The sequence below is a fragment of the Anabrus simplex genome, chromosome 2 (assembly GCF_040414725.1).
Source record: "Anabrus simplex isolate iqAnaSimp1 chromosome 2, ASM4041472v1, whole genome shotgun sequence".
Classification (NCBI taxonomy): Eukaryota; Metazoa; Arthropoda; class Insecta; order Orthoptera; family Tettigoniidae; genus Anabrus; species Anabrus simplex.
The window spans coordinates 411933441-411954224 of NC_090266.1; the positions used below are offsets into that span (position 1 = coordinate 411933441).

Below are 20784 nucleotides of genomic sequence, written 5' to 3' on the forward strand. Positions count from 1 at the left end.
GGTCGTCCAGAACTGTGACGACGAGCATGCCTGTCCTCGCGTTCCCATGTAGTCCAACATTAGGCCATTGTCACACAAATCTGGATATTGCACGATTCAACCAGCAGGCCAAATGGAGACCTAAAATGAGGCGCCTGTCAAACTCTGTCAGACGGTGATAACGCTGTTGCATGCAAGTACGCGGCATCTTCATGTCCTTCACGGTGATCACTCGACATCTGACGTTGTCCATGCCCCTTATATACCCTACCAGGCCTGGTAACAGCACTAAACATGAACAAAACTAATACACTCTGTTTTCCGTTCTGCCTGTCACAGAGAATTTCAACTCTAATCATTTATATATCCGCTGATGATGCTACATTTATGAAGTTACATTGACATCCAACCATTTCATCTGGGTGCCTCAATTTTTTTTTGTCAGGCAGTTTATTTGGTCACAATATCTGTATTCTACAGAAGACATAAAATTAGGTTTCCATCGTCACTGTCCAGACTTTCATTACTGTATGCTGTCATTGCTTAATATTGGCCACTACTGTCATTTTAATTGATATCTCCCCTGGTGTTCAGGGCTTTGGGTGGGGAAGGGGGAGGGGGGGAGGATAAGAAATCTACCAGGAAGAGCAAGGCAGACAAGCAGCCTTCCTTGATTCTCTAGGAAGGAAGCAGATTCACTAACAATAACTTGTAATATTACTTCTTCATTCAGAGAACGACTTGACCTTGCCATTAGCCAAAACTACTGGACATAATGAAATGAAATTTTGAAGATACATTTATAGTACAATGTAGGTGGTCGCTTAGGGAGGAATTTTGGATATTCCATCGCTAAGGGGGTGAAATATTAAAATGAGTGTATGTATATCTCAAAACTTTAAAAGTTTACAGAGGTAAAAATCAGTATTTAGAATCCCCTCTAAAAATAAAGAAACACGTATTTTTTTGTTTTCGGAAAATCCCAATAGGAGAGGCAAAAAAGGGTGAAAAGGGGATTGAATGCCTTTAATGAGGATACCAATATCTCAAACTGAAGATATTACAGACCTGAAAATTTGTATTTGGGATCTCCTTTGAAAATAAACACGAATTTTTCTGTTTTTGCAAAATCCAATCAATGGGAGGGTAAAAGGTGGGGGGGGGGGGGGTGTTTAAAATGAGTGTATCTATATCTTAAAACTTTAAAAGTTTACAGATGTAAAAATTGGAATTTAGAATCTCCTTTAAAAATACACATATTTTTTTTTTGTTTTCCGAAAATCCCAATAAGAGGGGTGAAAAAGGGGTTGAATGCCTTAAATTAAGATACTTACATCTCAGAAATAGAAGATATTAAAGACCTGGAAATTGGTATTTGGGATCTCGTACGGAAATAAAACACGTATTTTTTGTTTTTGTTTTGGAAAATCCAATTAATGAGGGTTAAACAGGAGTGACAAATTGGGGTGAATTTTTAGAAAGACTATATCTGCAGTATATCTCAGAAACGTAAAATGTTACAAACGTAAAAATTGGTATTTTGGAATCTCCTGTAAAAGTAAAGAAACATAGGTGATTTGTTTTTGGAAATTCCACTTAAGGGGAACTATAAAGGGGGTGAAATATTAAAATGAGCATTTCAACAGTATATCTCAAAAACTTAACATGTTACCGAAGTGAAAAAGTATTTTTATCTCTAATACAAATATAGAAACATGTATTTTTTGTTTTCTGAAAAACCACTTGGGTGGAGGGGTAAAAGTGTCTGAAAATGGGGTTGAATTCTTTTAATTCTGATACTGATATCTCAAAAGCTGAAGATGTTACAGATGTGAAATTTGGTATTTGGAATCTTCTTTAAAAGTAAAGAAATACGTATTTTTTGTTTTCGGAAATCCACCTGGGGGGGGGGGGGATTGAAAAATTAGTTGAATTATTTGTATGAGGATACTATTATCTCAGAAACTAAAGATACTGCAGACGTGAAAATTGGTATTTGGAATCTGGTTTAAAATTAAAGATACACGTATTCTCAGAAAATCCAATAAAGTGGGGGGTGGGAGTGGTGAAAGAATTGAAAAATTAATTGAATTAATTGTGTGAGGATACTTACATCTAATAAAAACTAAAATTGTTACAGACGTGAAAATTGGTATTTGGATCTCCTTTAAAAAAAAAAAAAAACGTTTTTGGGGGAAATCATCTTGGGGATTGGGGGTAAAAAGGAGTTGAATTCCTTTTATGAGGACACATATCTCAAAAACTGAAGATGTTGGAGTCATGATAATTTGTATTTAGAAGATCCTTTACTATTAAAGAAACAAGTATTTTTTGCCGGAAAATTCAGTTAGGGGGGGGGGGGGCAGAGTGTGAAAGGAAGTGAAAAAAAGTGAATTCTTTTTATGGGAATACTTATATCTCGGAACTGAAGGTAACTGACGTGAGCATTGGTATTTGGAATGTCCTTTAAACATAAAGAAACACGCCTTCTTTTTTTTAGGGGGGGGTAACTAACTCAACGGCGGTGGGGTGAAAATCGAGTTGAGACCAATTGATTTTACTGTTCATAATGTTCTTTTTCTGATCATAAACTGATCATGTTTAATCTTTTGTAGTTTCGTTTTCAAGAGCCATCTTTTCCTTTGGGGAACAAAAAGTTACATTACTGTAGATTCTCCTGGCATATAAATAAAAATTTAAACACATTTGAAATAAACGATAGGAATGATAGTAACCGTGCAATTGTTCACCTCTTATAATAAGGTCAGTAATGCACGGAAGTATATAACTCGTGTCGCCAGAAACCTCGTGCACTTGCCTATGCGCGACGATGGTGTCTTGCATCTTGCTGTGGGGCCCAGAATATCAATAATAATAATAATGTTCTGGACCGTCGTCAAAATGTGCGGATCATGCTGGAAACGGGTCCTGGCCGGGTAATGACTACAATTGCAGTCCGGCCGCGGGTTCAGTACTGCCAAGCCACCCAAGACGACACCACACCGGATCTCCTCAAGGATTTGATCCATATAAAAAATGCTTATAGGAAAAGATGGCAAAGATTTAGGGACCCAACTGACCGGGTGGCATACCTGGACCTAGCCCGGGAAGTACGAAATCGATTGCTGGAAAGAAAGATTGAAAAATGGGAGGAAGTTTGTCGTAATCTCTGAGAAAACGAGTCAGATCGTGAATTTTGGCGGATTCTCTCAGTAAACGAGTCAGATCGCGAATTTCGGCGGATTATATATGAAACGTTAAGCATTAAATTATAAATTTTGGTATAATACCGTAGCGAAGCATGGGTATCTTGCTAGTTGCTTATAAAACATGATGCTTGAGATTAGTCGCTGGCACAGCCAGGGAGATACAAAAGATGTTGTTCACTGTGTGCCGATGAATAAGATCAACTTGCGGCATAATTCAAAAACAGAAAGACGTATGTCACCAGATGCCGTATTGTAAGTCGTACATGTACGTTCAATGTAACCGAGGCAAATATCTCCTAATATACCAGTATGTTTATACGCCATATAACATATGCGGTAGCAAATATGTACCGGTAAGTGTGTTGTAATTAAGTCAGTGGTGGGTTTTTTTGTTTTTGTTTTGTTTTAGTGCCTTCGCTTAACACTGTAAATTGTTTCAAAGAATGCATGAAAGTAATTATACTAGCCCCTTTCATAGACACCGTACTCTTTCCTTTTATGCTTTATGGTTGGAATGATATAAAAACCATTTTATGATTCTGCTCCCATCATGCTTTACTGTTAGCACTTAGTTACACGTGTGTAAATTGTAACACCCCATAACCCCACTTTTGACGGTTCTGTGCCGGGTAAAACTAAAACTGTAAGTTTATGGCATGCCACCCGGTCAGTTGGGTCCCTAAATCTTTGCCATCTTTTCGTATAAGCATTTTTTTATATGGATCAATGTGCATCTAATTCCGTCAACTATAATTGTCAAAAAACTGCAACTTACTGTGGAAATGAAAACACTTTGGATTTGAAAACTTGCCAGTACACACAAACTAGATAATAGAAGCACAATATGCTGGGCTGAGTGGCTCAGACAATTGAGGCGCTGGCCTTCTGACTCCAACTTGGCAGGTTCGATCGTGGCTCAGTCTGGTGGTATTTAAAGGTGCTTAAATACGTCAGTCTGGTGTCGGTAGATTTACTGACACGTAAAAGAACTCTTGCGGGGACTAAATTCCGGCGTCTCGCCATCTCCGAAAACTGTAAAAGTAGTTAGTGGGATGTAAAAAGCAATATTATTATTATTATTATTATTATTATTATTATTATTATTAGAAGCACAATAATTTATTGTGAAAAAAGTTTAAAATACATTGTGAAAGGTAAATAGCTGATATTCTTTTCTATGGTGAAATTTTGATGGAACTCCATAAACCTGCATTAACTGTGACAAATTGTAATTGTGTGACGAATCATAACTGTTACGAATTTTATTTGCTTGGCAGAACATAATTATTACGAATTGTAATTCTGCACCAGAATATAACTTTGACAAATAAATAGTGGTGAATTTCCTGGATTTCATTAAGAGACTTTTCCTCAATAGTCCTTAGTAGACGTCGTCAGATTTTCACTTGTTTCACTTTTTCACTTTGCTGGAAAAATGATTTGACAATGATGATAATAAGGGCACTGTAACAGACTGGTTAAAGCAACGGGCGGCAACTTTCTATGATGAGAGGATACATGAACTTGTTTCCAGGTAGGACAAGTGCTTAAATCTCCAAGACGACTGTGGAAATATAGGTTAAGGTATTCATCTAGTCCCAGGATTTTTTCCTTTTTTTTCATCTTAACACACATCTTCATTTACATACAATGCAGCACACTACCAACCACCATAGGAAAAAATAAAACAAAATAGCGAATACATCCCTTCTCATATGGATGGCAACTGGAAGGGCATCCGGCCATAAATCTAGGCCAAATCTATACAATCTGCCAATCCTAAAAAATTGGAGAAAAGGTTAGGAAGAAGAAGGTGGCCAGATCCACATTGTTAAAAATGTTGATGTTTCAGTGACTGCATGGTAGCTCTCGTCCAGACAAAATGACACAATTGGGTTACAGCCAGTTCTTTCATAGCAGTGAGAAGACTTACGTGGTGCTAGTATAAGCTTGCTTCTTTTTTCAGATTGGTATTATCAAGACTTATGCTATAAAAGTAAGGGTACCTACCATGTCATATCTTGATAATGGCTATTAAGTAGTTATGTCACCGAGCAAGTTGGCCGTGCAGTTAGAGATGCGTGGCTGTGAGCTTGCATCCGGGAGATAGTGGGTTCGAATCCCACTGTTGGCAGCCCTGAAGATGGTTTTCCGTGGTTTCCCATTTTCACACCAGGCAAATGCTGGGGCTGTACCCTAATTAAGGCCATGGCCGCTTTGTTCCAACTCCTAGGCCTTTCCTATCCCATTGTCGCCATAAGACCTTTCTGTGTCGGTGTGACGTAAAGCCCATAGCAAAAAGTAGTTATGTCAATATTTTACTAACAGTGGAAGCCACTTGCTTTGTAGTTTTGAGTTAGTTGGGTAATATTGCAGCCTTGATATCCTGAAAAATGGCCACTTGTAAGTTGTTCCCATTTAGGTTGTTTATTCAATATAATGTTTTGAGCACAAAGTGAGTTGGCCATATAGTTAGGGGCACGTAGCTGTGAGCTTGCATTCGGGAGATGATGGTTTCAAATCTTGCTGTTGGCAGTCTTAAAGATGTTTTTCCGTGGTTTCCAATTTTCACACCAGGCAAATGCTGGGGCTGTATCTTACCTTAATTAAGGCCACGGCTGCTATTTTCCCAATCCTAGCCATTTCCCATCCTTGCATCGCTGAAAACCTTCAGCACGTTCGTGCGACTTTAAACCACTAGCAAAAAAAAAAATGTCTTTAACACTGAAACCAACGGAATGGTCAGTGTTACTGCCAACATCTGTGGTAGTTAGTCAGATTCCAAGATTATGGATCACAGGCTCAGACTGGTCAGAGGTAGCCAGATTTTTCGAAGGCCAAATAGTTCATTTGGCATTCCTTGTCGTACAATGTCAGCATGTAAAAGTTCTCTAGTGACCTCTTTGTTTACTTAATGGAATTAATCAAAATGCCCAGGAGAGTTCTGGTTTCTCTGCCATCTGATAGAGCAAAACTAAATGTTGAAATTGACATACAGGCAGGTATCGAAATTAAGATTCTGGCAACCTAAATGGTGTCAGATCTTCACCATAAGACCTATCTGTGTTGGTGCGATGTGAAGCAAGTTCTGAAAATAAAACAGTGTCAAATCAAATCACCCGCACACTGTACTCTCACAGTCATTAGTAGCTAATGGGCAGAAATATTCATTTCAGGCAAGAAAACTTGTACACCACTCAGAACCACCCAGTACTGGCTTAGACTATTTCTCATTGGTCAAAGAGCAGAGCCATGTAGAAGCGAACACACGCACATAATGAAGAGGACACAATAGACTGTTTTAGAGAACAGTTTTGTAATATGGCCACCAATAAAAACGTTAAATTTGTGCGTGCGTGACGTTGCAAGCCACACCTCCTGGAAGACTTACACATGACGTTACCCTGCCTGTCTCTTCTCCAGGTTCAGAGTTGGTCAAAATCTACATCCGAATGTTACCCGAATCCTTGTCCACCCGAAGTTCTAATGATTGTGGGTGTACCCAAGATCATGATGATGGTGGTAGTAATGATGATGATATTATTATAAATAATTACTGGAATTAAATAGTTCACTAATGGAAATGTTTACTTGTCAAAACAGCATTCTTGTTCTTTTACAGTCAAACGAATTCTGTGTTACAGAAAATGTAGAGACAATGAAGCCAACCTGTACATTCTCCTTCTAAAAATAATAATAATTAATAATGTTATTTTTAGGTTCCGCTAACTACATTTTTATGGTTTTCAGAAACACCGAGGTGCCAGAATTTAGTCCCGCAGGAGTTCTTTTACATGCCAACAAATCTACCGACATGAGGCTGACATATTCAAATACCACCGGACTGAGCCAGGATCGAACTTGCCAAGTTTGGGTCAGAAGGCCAGTGCCTCAACTATCTGAGCCACTCAGCCTGGCAATAATAATAGTAGATAAATATCAGCAAAAGAGCTAATGCACTTTCTCAAACTGCTCAATACACATCATAGGCCTCAGAGGCCCATTGCCTCAAACCAGCTTCAATATTTCTGTTATTTTCCATTATGTTAATTCATTGCTATGTGGCATTTCTATACACATTGTCATGAATAGCGTCTCAAGCAGACACTTTTTTTACACCGTTTGCTGAACACATTGTCACGAATAGCGTCTCAAGCAGACACGTTTTTACACCGTTTGCTGAAAAATAATTGTTACTATAATACATTATTGAGTTGTACATTTGAACAGTACCGGGCGAGTTGGCCGTGCGGTTAGGGGCACGCTGCTTTGAGCTTGTATCTGGGAGATAGTGGGTTCGAATCCCACTGTTGGCAGCCCTGAAGATGGTTTTCCGTGGTTTCCCATTTTCACACCAGGCAAATGCTGGGGCTTTACCTTAATTAAGACCACAGCCACTTCCTTCACACTCCTAGGCCTTTCCTATCCCATCGTCGCCATAAGACGTATCTGTGTTGGTGCAACGTAAAGCCACTAGCATTTGAACAGTTGCACAACACAGCTGATGTACACTTTCTTCCTGAGCTCATGGTTGTGAGAGTGAATGTCTGCTTAGTCATTTGGCATATTAGAGAGTTTATATGCAAAAGACTTTTCATTAAATTTGCTGGCATGTTGAAGATCATAATTTGTCTGTCTCCATGGACAGAAAGGTCAGCATCATAGCCTTCAGTTGAGAATTGATTCCTGGTCAGGTCAGGATTTTAACTGCTTATGGTTAATTCCTGTGACTTAGGAACTGGGTATTTGTGTTTCTCTGTATACACTCAAGTTCTTAAAACACAACACTACCGACCACCACAAGAACACACAGTATTGAATACAGTAGATCCCTTCACATAGGATTAGCATCAGGAATGGCATCTGGTCATAAAACAGGGCCGGATCCACATATACGACACAGTTTGCACCCGAGACCTTGCCAGAGCGTATGGAAAGTGGTGGAAAAGAAGAAGATTAAAGAATATCTTTCAGGACAAAATTTTGGTGCTCTGGCATGTCTTACCAACCATCAGCAGTTTAAAGGATGGTAAACTACTACTATTTGCTGGGCTGCATAGCTCAGACAGTAGAGCACCACCCATTCGAGCTCAAGTTGGTGGGTTTGATCCCAGCTCAGTCCAGAGGTATTTGAAGATGTGTTGGTAGATATAGCAGCACTTAAAAACTCCTGCGGACAAAATCCTGGCATCTACGAAAACTGTAAAAGTAGTCGCTGGCACATGAAACCATTATTATTATTGTTGTTGTTGTTGTTATTATTATTATTTTTATTATTATTATTATTATTATTATTATTATTATTGTTACAGTGCTACTAGTTGTTTACTCAGGTGATTTGAAAGGAATTTTCATTGCAGGGTAGTCGAGACAACATGAGCATTGTCCTAGTCACCTTCCCGGGAGTACCAAAACCTTCTGCTGAGGCCATCCAGCGAGAACAACTACTTGAAGAGGCGATAGAGAAAAGCATAACAGGTAAATTTTAATGCAATACAACGTGCTTGGGACTGCTTCCTCTTATCTGATACCCCCATAATAGTCCTCTGTGGGAACTAGTATTAAGATAATGTTGTTTATGTTGGGTATTCAGCCCGAAGGCTGGTTTGATCATCCACAGTTCCGCCAAAAGCTGTCGTAAATAGCCTAGGCGTCACTGAAGTGGCGTACTAGGGAAATGAGCGAGGTAGTTTCCCATTGCTTTCCGCACCAAGCCAGAAGTTTCTATTACATATCAGTCTGCCAAGCCCACTGAAATGCATGCACCAACCGACCCTATGAGCGATATTTTCACACCATTCGTAACAGGGACTCGCTGCATAAGGAATGGTATTACTAGCACCGGGCGAGTTGGCCATGCATGTAGAGGCGCGCGGCTGTGAGCTTGCATCCGGGAGATAGTAGGTTTGAATCCCACTATCAGCAGCCCTGAAGATGGTTTTCCGTGGTTTCCCATTTTCACACCAGGCAAATGCTGGGGCTGTACCTTAATTAAGGCCACGGCCGCTTCCTTCCAACTCCTAGGACTTTCCCATCCCATTGTCGCCATAAGACCTATCTGTGTCGGTGCGATGTAAAGCCCCTAACAAAAAAAAAAAAGTATTACTAGCATCACTCATACCTTAGTCACTTTCATATTGTCAAAGCCAAGGATGAGACTGAGACAGGTCAATGAAAGTAACAAATTTATTCTAGCCCATACCAGAAGACCACTGTAAACGCTACATCTCACCAGTAAAGGCATAAAATAAGTTATAATAATAATAATAATAATAATAATAATAATAATAATAATAATAATAATAATAATAATATTTAAATACTGTTGTTAGCATCTTACTAAGTTGGTGCCAGGCTGAGTGGCTCAGATGGTTGAGGCACTGGCCTTCTGACCCCAACTTGGCAGGTTTGATCCTGGCTTAGTCCGGTGGTATTTGAAGGTGCTCAGATTCGTTAGCCTCATGTCAGTAGATTTACTGGCATGTAAAAGAACTGCGGGGCTAAATTCCGGCACTTCGATGTCTCCGAAAACCATAAAAGTAGTTAGTGGGACGTAAAGCAAATATTATTATTATTATTATTATTATTATTATTATTATTATTATTATTATTATTATTATTATTATTATTAAGTTGATCATTAAGGTCACGTCTGTGAAGACCACAGGCCAGTAGTGAAAAATCACTATGTTTGCCATTATAATTTTGGCAGATATACTAATTCTAGGTGGACAAGAATTATCATTTGCAATGAATGAACTTTGTAGACTGTTATTGGCTTATTAGTTACTGGTTACACTTCATAGTTAATTTTTATGACAGTTTATTCTTGGGATGTTTTTTATGGCTGCAAATTCACTTCAGCACTAAACAGTTAACATGCAGTAATAGGATACTGCACGGCCAACGAACACGAGTAATGAAATGCAACTGAGGGCTTTAAGGTATTATGTTAGAACATCCTTTCCATTAAGGGCTAGGTTTATCTTAACTTCATGAACTAGTTGGCTGTGCGATTGGGGTCGCTCAGCTGTGAGCTTGCATTCGGGAGATAGTGGATTCGAACCCGACCGTTGGCATTCCTAAAGATGTTTTTTTTCATGGTTTCCCATTTTCACAACAGACAAATGCTGGGGCTGCACGCTAATTAAGGCCATGGCAGCTTCCTTCCAAATCCCAGCCTTTCCTGCACCATTGTTGCCATGTGACCTATCTGCGTCGATGCGACATAAAGCCAATTGTAAAAAGGTCGCATCTTAAGAGAGAGACATATACAAGATCCGGCATTTTTCTCGAAAGTCATCGTTGACGGCAAACACATGGTAAGTTAAGGATAATCAGTTCAGGGGTGTAAAAGCAGACAGGTGGTTTGTTTTGCGAAAATGTGTACTGTACACATACCGGCCAACCCGTCCTATTTACCCAGAAACTTTCCGTTCTTTTACTCTTCTTCCGATTTTCCGACTTATTTTTACTTCTTCCTATTTTTGACCAATATAACCTCCAGTATGGCCAATACTTTTCCCCTAGGATAAATTCTTAAGTGCTTGTGTAATTTACGAAACCTCATTTTCAAGCGTATTTATTTTATGCTTCATTTTGCGAGTGTTTCGTCCATCGCCGTAATGTATCGTGTTTTCCACTCACCACAGCAGCGTGTGCGTTGTATACAGCTGGGGATTCATGCTGTTGACATCGTTTCTGTCTGTAGTTTCTTTGGAGTTGTAGGCCACGTGTTTTTCTTGGGTTTCTATTTTCCCTCTGTCAGTTGTATGTTAATGTATGGGACATACTGAATTGTTTTGTATGTGGTAGTTTCGCGTATTTAAGTGCATAATTTTAATGAGTTGAATGTTTTTAAGGGGGATGTGTCGGTGACAGTTTCTGGTATTTTCTATTCTTGATATAGCCAAAAAATATAGCAAACGTTATCTCCAAGTGTTCAGAAATACCTATAAAATTCCATTAATTTTACCGTCTGATAAAGGAAACTACCATATTATCTTGCATAATTAGCGCCTTTGCATAATTTGCGCATCCCAATATTTTTGGGTCCAAAGTGGAGAAGAAGAAATGTTCACGTATTTGACGCACCCATAACTTCGAACATCCATCATACAGCTCCGGATGCGTTTCAAAGTAAGGATGTCAACAACTCAAGAAGCAGCCTTCTTATTGTGAAAGCGGGCATTCCAAATACAGGGCAACGTGCTGTTATTAACCGGCAGGAAATCCCACTGCACTAGTTCAGTGAGAGAATCAGCCCAGATAAGACTAGTGACGCTCTATTCCAGTCTGATACAAACATAGTTTACGAGTGTTTCGGGTACGGGACATTCTGTGATCACAAAATTGTTTGTTAGTCTACAGTATTCGAGTAATACTGCATCATACAAACTCGCGGTGATCAGTTACGCCGATATATACGGGAATAGGGCAGCGGGCAGCTAGTATTCAGTGTCCAAATGCAACGTGCGCTACTGCGGTAACTGAGAAGATGATTTTCTTACGCAGTGTTGGATAAGCCGTTTCTCATGAAATGCTGAATTTTAAAGAATGAGAAATAGCCGCTGCACATAGAATCAGTGTCTTGGATTTGAAGGTTAGCCGAGGCTTGATTAATTATATGAAAGTCCATTTCTCTTCGACGAAGAACAATATTATGCCAAAATATGACAAATGATTTCAACCATTTTCATTGCTTTGTGATTGAGAAGCGGAAAGTGAAAGAATATTTGATCTCCCAAATAGGAACTGCAGATCAGACGCCTGTCACTTTCCATATGCCACAAAGTCGAGCGATCTGCAGTGTAAGAAAGGAACATTGAGTGCTATCATACGTGCTACCAGAAGCGAAAAACAACGATGTACTGCAATGCTTGCTGTAACAGCTGATGGCAGAAAGCTTGTACCTTACATTGTTCTGAAACGAAAAACATTGCCTAAAGCAAAATATCCACGAGTGATCCACGTTCTTATTCAAGAAAAAGTGTAGATAGACACGTCACCCATTGGAGTAATCTAGCAGGGTCCCTCCTTCGATGCCCAGCCCTTCTTGTGTTGGACAGTTTTCTTTTTTTGCCGGTAGTCATTCTTACGACATTACATGAATTGTACTTTTATTAATTCATGCTTATTTTACTTCAGGTCGTATTGTCAGCTCGTAACGCGAAGAATATTTTCCAGTGTCTGTACTTCAAACACACGTGTCCAACTTACCTGATGTACCAGTAACTTATTTGACTTTGCAGAATATATCTCACGCCGGAATTTTACGCCAAATGACGATAACCGCAAATGAGTTGAACCAATTGTGTTTATATTATATTTGATGTATCTTTTAAATGTAAATGAGTTGTAAATTATTTTTAAATATCTGAATTCCTTGAATAATTAACACATCCGAAGTTTTCGCCTGTATTTTTCGTTAAAAAAATGCGTTAATTATGCGAGAAAATGTGACATTTTGTTGCGTGTGCCGGTGTGACATAAATATTATTATTCGTATGTGTCACACATGAGAATGATTTGACACATTTTCTTGTAACCATTGTTGTGTTTTCTTAGTTTTAAGATTTTAAACTTAATGGTCATTTTGTATTGTAACTGTAGATATGTATGCCTTTTATCCTGACCTTTTTTCACCCAGACCATGGTGGAATATATGTGATGAAATCCAAGAATTAAAAAAACTTCCTATTTTTGGTTTCTAAAAGTTGGCAGGTACATGTACATGAATCAAATATTACTCATGTGTACTAACATAATTTGTCTTCCTGTAATTGTGCCACTGTTATCTGAATAATGGCTAGTTGTATGTATTATCCAGTAAATATTCATATAATTTACAATTTTTGTACAAAACCATTGATATTCTTAAAATTAGCACATAGTTTTCCATATAAATAATTTTCTTCACCAAGGCAGCTGTTTTGTCACAGGCTAGTATTGCTATCAGAAGCATTTTTTGCTTTAGATAGCAGTTACACAATTGCTTCCAGTTCAAGTACGCAGTATTGGCACAAAAGCATTTTTAAGTTATAAACTAAATATGCATGGCCTGCTTAGTTTAAACATATTCTATGTTGAGTAAATAATGTAAATTTGCAGTAAGAAAAGCATTTGCTGAACTTGGAGGATCAGATTGATACCAGCATTCTAAAATCTAAAATTCTAAAATCAGATCATGGTATCACTATATCATTAACAAATAAGATTAAAACATGAATATTTCAGGAAAATTAAGTGAAAATAAAATGGTTTAAAATCTTTTTCTGGAATAATTCTACAACACAAGATTAAAAATAGACTTAATGAAAGAAACAGTCTCATAATTGCTACAGTTTTTCTTTATTACTTGCAAGTAAATGACCTAATTGGCTGATAAAACATTATATAGCCAGGCTTAGTGGCTCAGACGGTTGAGGCGCTGGCCTTCCGACCCAAAGTTGGGGATGTGTGGGATCTGGTAAATGCAGCACAATGAAGTTTAAGGATGCAAAATTGTTATAATTTTAATAATTTTATATATATATATATATATTTATTTATTTATTTATTTATTATGTATTCAATAGGTGGTCTGTAATAAAATAATAATTTTGTATCACAAGTAGATCTTCAATACGGACAAGAAATGAAATTTATAACCTGCAATGAAATTTAAGGAAGCGGTGATTATCAGTGGAATATTGTGTAGGAGGGATACTGACTGGAAGATGATTGGGGATTTAAATGAAACTGTGGAGTGGGTATATGGGAAACTGAGAGTGAGATTCCTAGATCCTAATGGGTGGGTAGGAGATAGGGATCTACGCTCAGATGGCCTTCACTTCAACTGCAGGGGTACATGTAAGTTAGGAAAGTTGTTTAGAAGGGTTATAGGGAGGTACATTCATGGAAACGGGGTGGCCTAGGGAGTGGTGATAAGGGTATACGGAACTGGAAATCAAGTCGGGATGTTATAAGAATGTTAGTGTTTAACTGTAGAAGTATTGTAAAGAAAGGAATAGAATTAAGTAATTTAGATATATACTTACCAGATATTGTAATAGAAGTTGTATCATGGCTGAGAAATGATTTAATGGATGCAGAAATCTTCTCACGGAACTTGATTATGTAGCGTAGAGATAAGATAGGAATGGTGGGAGGGGGGGGTATTCATTCTGATGAAAGAAGAATTTGTAAGCTACGAAAAAGTTAAAGATGACAAACATGAAATTCTAGGTGTAAGGCTCATCTATAAAGATAAATCGCAAATTGATGTCTTTGGAGTGTACAGACCGGGAAAGGGTAGCCCTGATGCTGATTCAGAATTATTTGATAAGATAATCAGCTATGTGCAAAACGATATGGAAAGGAATGTGAGAGTAGCGAGTGATCTCAATTTACCAAATGTCAATTGCGAAGGTAATGCGAACGACAGAAAGCATGACAAACAAATGGCAAATAAGTTAATATGGGAAGGGCAGCTGATTCAGAAAGTGATGGAACCAACTAGAGGGAAGAATATTCTGGATGTGGTGCTGGTAAAACCAGACGAGCTCTATAGAGAAACCGAAGTAATAGATGGTACTAGTGATCACGAAGCTGTTTTTTTAGTAGTTAAAGATAAATGTGTAAGAAAGGTAATAAAATTAGGACTATTAGGCAATACCATATGGCTGATAAAACAGGCATGAGGGAGTTTTTAAAAAGTAACGAAGATTAGTGGAGAACGGTAAATAAAAATATAGAGAGACTCTGGGATGAATTTAAAGCAGTTGTTGAGGAATGTTAAAATAGGTTTTTTACTTTTAAAGATGGTAAGGAATGGTAAAGATCCACTATATTGTAACATTATAACAGAGAAGTAAAGAGACTAAGAAGGTGATGCAAGTTGGAGAGAAATAGAATAGAAATGGCTGTGGAAGTAAGGAGAATTTGAAGGAACTTACTAGGAAATTGTACCTAGCAAAGAAGTCAGCTAAGGTTAACATGATGGCAAGCATAATTGGCTGTCATACAAATTTTAGTGAAAAATGGAAGAGTATGTATAGGTACTTAAAGTCAGAAACAGGTTCCAAGGACGACATTTCAGGAACCATTAATGAACAAGGGGAGTGTGTATGTGAGGATCTTCAGAAGGCAGAAATATTCAGTCAGCAGTATGTAAAGATTGTCGATTACAAGGAAAATGTCCAGATAGAGGAGGTGATTAATGCTAAATAATATTAAAATTTACATACGATAACAATGATATTTACAATAAGATACAAAAGTTGAAAATTAGAAAAGCGGCTGGAATTGATAAGATTTCTGGGAATATTCTAAAGACAATGGGTTGGGATATAGTACCATATCTGTAGTACTTATTTGATTATTGCTTGGTTGAAGCAGCTATACCAAATGAACAGAGTTGCGATAGTAGCTCCTGTATATAAAGGAAAGGGTGATAGACATAAAGCTGAAAATTACAGGCGAGTAAGTTTGACATGCGTTGCATGTAAGCTTTGGGAAGGCATTCTTTCTGATTACATTAGACGTGCTTGCGAAATTAATAACTGGTTCGATAAAAGGCAATTCGGTTTTAGGAAAGGTTATTCCACTGAAGCTCAACTTGTAGGATTCCAGCAAGGTATAGCAGATATTTTGGATTCTGGAGGTCAAATGGACTGTATCATGATTGACCTGTCTAAAGCATTTGATACGGTGGATCATTGGAGACTACTGGCAAAAATGAGTGATAATTGACTAGACAAAAGAGTGACTGAATGGGTTGCTATATTTCTAGAAAATAGATCTCGGAGAATTAGAGTAGGCGAAGCTTTATCTGACCCTGTAATAATTAAGAAAGGAATTCCTCAAGGCAGTATTATCGGACCTTTGTTTTCTTATATATATAAATGATATGAGTAAAGGAGTGGAATCGCAGGTAAGGCTTTTTGCGGATGATGTTATTCTCTATAGAGTGAGAAATATGTTACAAGATTGTGAGCGACTGCAACGTGACTGGGATTTGAACCATGAAACCCAGCAGTGAGAGCCTGCGCGCTGCTGCCTGAGACGCGGAGGTTCGGTGTAAGTACCTAGGTGTTAATACAAGGAAAGATCTTCATTGGGGTAATCACATAAATATGATTGTAAATAATGGGTACAGATCTCTGCACATGGTTATGAGGGTATTTAGGGGTTGTAGTAAGTATGTAAAGAGCCTCCGTGGCTCAGACGGCAGTGCATCGGCCTCTCACCACTGGATACCGTGGTTCAAATCCCGGTCACTCCATGTAAGATTTGTGCTGGACAAAGCGGAAGCGGGACGGGTTTTTCTCCGGGTACTCCAGTTTTCCCTGTCATCTTTCATTCCAGCAACACTCTCCATTCTCATTTCATAGCACCTATCGGTCATTAATATATCACTTTGGGAGTGGCGACCCCATCGTACTAACAGCCTGTATATGCTTCATTCATTACATCCCTGACCCGGTCAATGACTGGAACACAGGTTGTAGGTTTTCATTTTCAGTAAGTATGTAAAGGAGAGGGCATATAAGTCTCTGGTAATACCCCAACTAGAGTATGGTTCCAGTGTATGGGACCCTCACCAGGATTACTTCATTCAAGAACTGGAAAAAATCCAAAGAAAAGCAGCTCGATTTGTTCTGGGTGATTTCCGACCAAAGAGTAGCGTAACAAAAATGTTGCAAAGTTCGGGCTGGGAAGACTTGGGGGAAAGGAGACGAGCTGCTTGACTAAGTGGTATGTTGATAAAGATGTTGATTCCCATAGGGAACCTGAAATATTTGTTCCGAATGAGTAAGTTTATAATACCAATATAGTTGGTCCGTTATTGGACATTACAAATTTTCCAACTCGCTCATTCCTGGCTGCCAACGTTTCGCCCCAGTATGCTAAGCTGGGCTTATCAGTTGGTAAATAGCACACCTACCAAAACGCATGGCTAGTACATACTGTGGAGGCCACTGCGTGGGCTGCTTGGAGCCACCGGCAGTGCCAATGCACTATGAGAGACTTTGTCTCATTTTCAAAAATTGATGCCTACCTGACCATCGGGTGATAATGATGTTGATCGCTCGCTACGCGAGTTAGAGCGGCACATCTAGTCGGCCGTGGGAGTGGTAATTGTCGTTGAGTTACAAACTGGGGTGCCGCTTCCGTACCCCGTGTGCAGATTTAGGGATGATGAAATCATATAAAAATGATACGCAACGATACCGTAAGTAGCAGAATTCCTGTCGTGATTTTGTATTTACATCTACGTAACCTGTTGATCGTAGGTAGCTTTTGAGGAAGGACAATGCGAAATATTTGAAATTTTAATTGAGTTTTTATTCTTTTCTGCATGTTATCGTGAGCGCTCTAGTTTTATGAAAATATAGTCAAACTGTAGAGAATGAATCGTGACTTTGAAAAAATTGCGAGTCCGTGCGAGGGGCGTGGCTCTGCCTACTTTTGGCAACATTATAGTGGTATTTGTTTATTTTCTATAGTTAAGCGCTCTCCCAGTCAATCATCAGACAAAATAAAAAAAATGCAAGGTTGCCCATGGCTGACTAGATCTCTCGCTGCGACCACAGCTAGAACGACGCATCTAGTGGGCCGTTTCATTGTCGCAGCAAATTCAACCACAGTCCACTAGATGGCAAGGCAGTCGTAGACAAGGTCACATTTGGAGTACTGAATGACATGGATTCTGGCACTGATCTCCCTTACACAGTGTGGAGAATGCTGAATCTTATGAAGGCAGGAGTGCTATGGTGCAAAATCAATTTACAGGAGCTTGCTTCTAGTCAATGCATATATCCAGAGTGGTTCTATCAAGGATTGGAAGCCACCCATTGAATTTGGCCCCAGTTGATCACCTATGCACAATGGAGGACATTTTATTAGCAACTGGCAAGTCCATGTCAGCAGCCAGTTTTTGGAAATTCTTTGATTCTAGACATGAAGAGAAAGGGCAGACCAAAGTTAATGGTCAGTTTGAAAGATTTTAAAGCTGTACACATTACCAGTTAACTTTTGGTAGCAAAAGTTCTTCAACTTCACAACAAAATCAGGTGTCCCTGTAAATTATACCAGACAGGAAAAAACTATCCATGAAGTACGATTTTGACGGCATAGAGGTATCAACATTAGCTCAACATTTTAAATGACTCATTGCCTGATGCAAATGATAATTAAGTTCAAAATTTTCTTAATGAATGATATGAACTCACAAATGGTAAGAAACAGAAAAGTACTCATTAATTCTGGAAGATTTCCAATATTAGGATAATTTATCATCCATAGCTAATGTTAAAATTGTTTTATGGGAAGGGCTAATTATATTAACCTTGCAAAAGCTGAAAGTTTAGAAGTTTAAATAATCTGAATTTTAGTGAATGGAGGAAAAATGATCACTGGAAGCCAAACCCAAGAAGGTTTACAGTTTTATGTAATTTTGATATTGTGATCATAGCCATTAGACATCCAATTTTATTTGGAATCCTAATCACCAAGACATGACTTTTCCTTTCAAAAGTCTCACCTGAATTGGCCGAGATTCGAGTAATAGAATGACGGTTCTGCTAAAATGACACTGACTCAAAAGCTCCTAGGCAAGTAATTTCATATTTATCTGAAAAACATATTAACAGTCTAACATAAAGGGAATTTTAGCCCCAGAATTTTAAAGCAGGCTCCTAAATAAAATAATTTGTCAGACATTATAAATAGCTTTGCATCCATTAAACTGAGAAAGAATTTAGAAAGGGAGAGCAACTAATTTCGTCAATGATATAAAAGATGTGAACATAGCAAGAATAGTAAAATTATCTAGATATAACGTCAGTTGGAGAGGATGAAGAAGCAGTACAAAGCAACACTGTGAATTGAAAAATATTTCTGAAGGTATGGAAGAAGGTACCAAGTCGAGTGGTCGCACGTGTTAACGCGCTACAGCTATGGAGCCAAGCTCTGCATTCAGAAGGCGGGTGGGTTCAAACCTCACCAACAGCTGTCCTGAGAATGTCTTTCTATGGTTTCCCATTTTCTCTTCCAGGTAAATACCAGGACAGTTCCTATTCATAGGCCATAGCCGATTCCTTTCCACCTCCTTAACCAGTTTGTCAAAATCATTCATTTCAAGTTCATTAACCCCTCAACTGAGAGTGGCAACAGGAAGGGCACCCAGCTGTAAAAAAACATGACATCTAATTTCATCTTACATTATCCCGGGCCCCATATCAGAAAATGGGACTAAGTGGCAGAAAGTAATTTAAGGTTAGAACGAAAGGTTTAAAAAGGGTCATTTCCAGGTAAAGAACGTAAATATTCAAGTCTGGGTCAGCTCTGAACTCAAAAATGAGCCTGTGTGGAATCTTCAAGATTCTATGTTGGACCCTTTAAAAGCAAACTGGTTCTGTCAGGAAGCATCAAGGGCTTTGACATCCTTCTGATAGAGGGATAAGTTCTTAAAATTGGGACAGTTCTATTCACATTGATTCATGGGGCTGCATGACAGGTAGTGTTTGGTATTATGTGATTGAAGGCTGTAGAAGGGAGGCTATTATTGAGGCTTGGAGAGTTCAATAATTAACCAAGCTTTTGATGGAATCACTGTAGGTAACAAGGTCAATGTCCAGGAATGCCACAAAATAAAGGAACATTACTGTACATTCCATTCCTTTTGGAGATAACATGTGCTGCCAGTTGCTCTTTTTCTTTCTTCTCATTTCTTTTCATAATTTTGTATGACATTAAACAGTTTACTCAATCCAATTTTAATTTTAAGCTGTGGTTAATAGAAGGGTTACGACAGAGATTAGTATTTTTCATACACACTAGAAAAAGGTTGGGTTTTCCGTGGTTTCCCATTTTCACACCAGGCAACTGCTGGGGCTGTACCTTAAGGCCACGGCCACTTCCTTCCCACTCCTAGCCCTTCCCTGTCCCATCGTCGCCATAAGACCTATCTGTGTCGGTGCGACGTAAAGCAACTAGCAAAAAAAAAAAATTGGTTGGTTCAACTTGTATAAATAAACTCGTAACAGACTACATACACTCTTGAACAGAGGAAGAATTTCAAAGGTGTCCGGCTCCATGGCTAAATGGTTGGCTTGCTGGCCTTTGGTCACAGGGGTCCTGGGTTTGATTCCTGGCAATGTCGGGAATTTTAACCAAAATTAGTTAATTACACTGGCATGGGGACTGGGTGTGTGTGTGTCGTCTTCATCATAATTTCATCCTCATCACGACACGCAGATTGCCTACGGGCGTTAAATCGGGAAAACTGCACCTGGCGAGCCAAAGTTCTCGGACACATCCTGGCACTGAAAGCCATACGCCATTTCATTTTCATTTCAAAGGTAAGGGTTGTGAATGTTGAACTTTCCACAAAATTTGCCAAATGTGCAATGAAACTTAAGTTTACTTGAAAAGGCCATTAACATATTGTTCATTATTATTTTATGTGATAACTGAAGCGCTCTCTTTTCAGTTTCAACTTTGTTAATTTATAACTGTTAGGTTCTTCAGTCTGCCAAAACTAATTTTGAACAGATACATTTATAAACCACCTGAAAAAGAAAACACATGGTATCAGCATTATACTGTACCT

General features: G+C 38.6%; 1 protein-coding gene across 2 annotated transcripts in view; it reads left to right on the top strand.

Moving 5' to 3' along the window:
* alph (alphabet) overlaps positions 1–20784 on the top strand; it is a 201651-nt gene that overhangs the window by 137893 nt on the left and 42974 nt on the right. For both annotated transcript variants that reach the window (XM_067139131.2, XM_067139132.2), the window contains exon 3: positions 8549–8666. In XM_067139131.2, coding sequence (XP_066995232.1) covers positions 8549–8666 — 118 coding nt within the window. The remainder of the gene's footprint in view (positions 1–8548; positions 8667–20784) is intronic.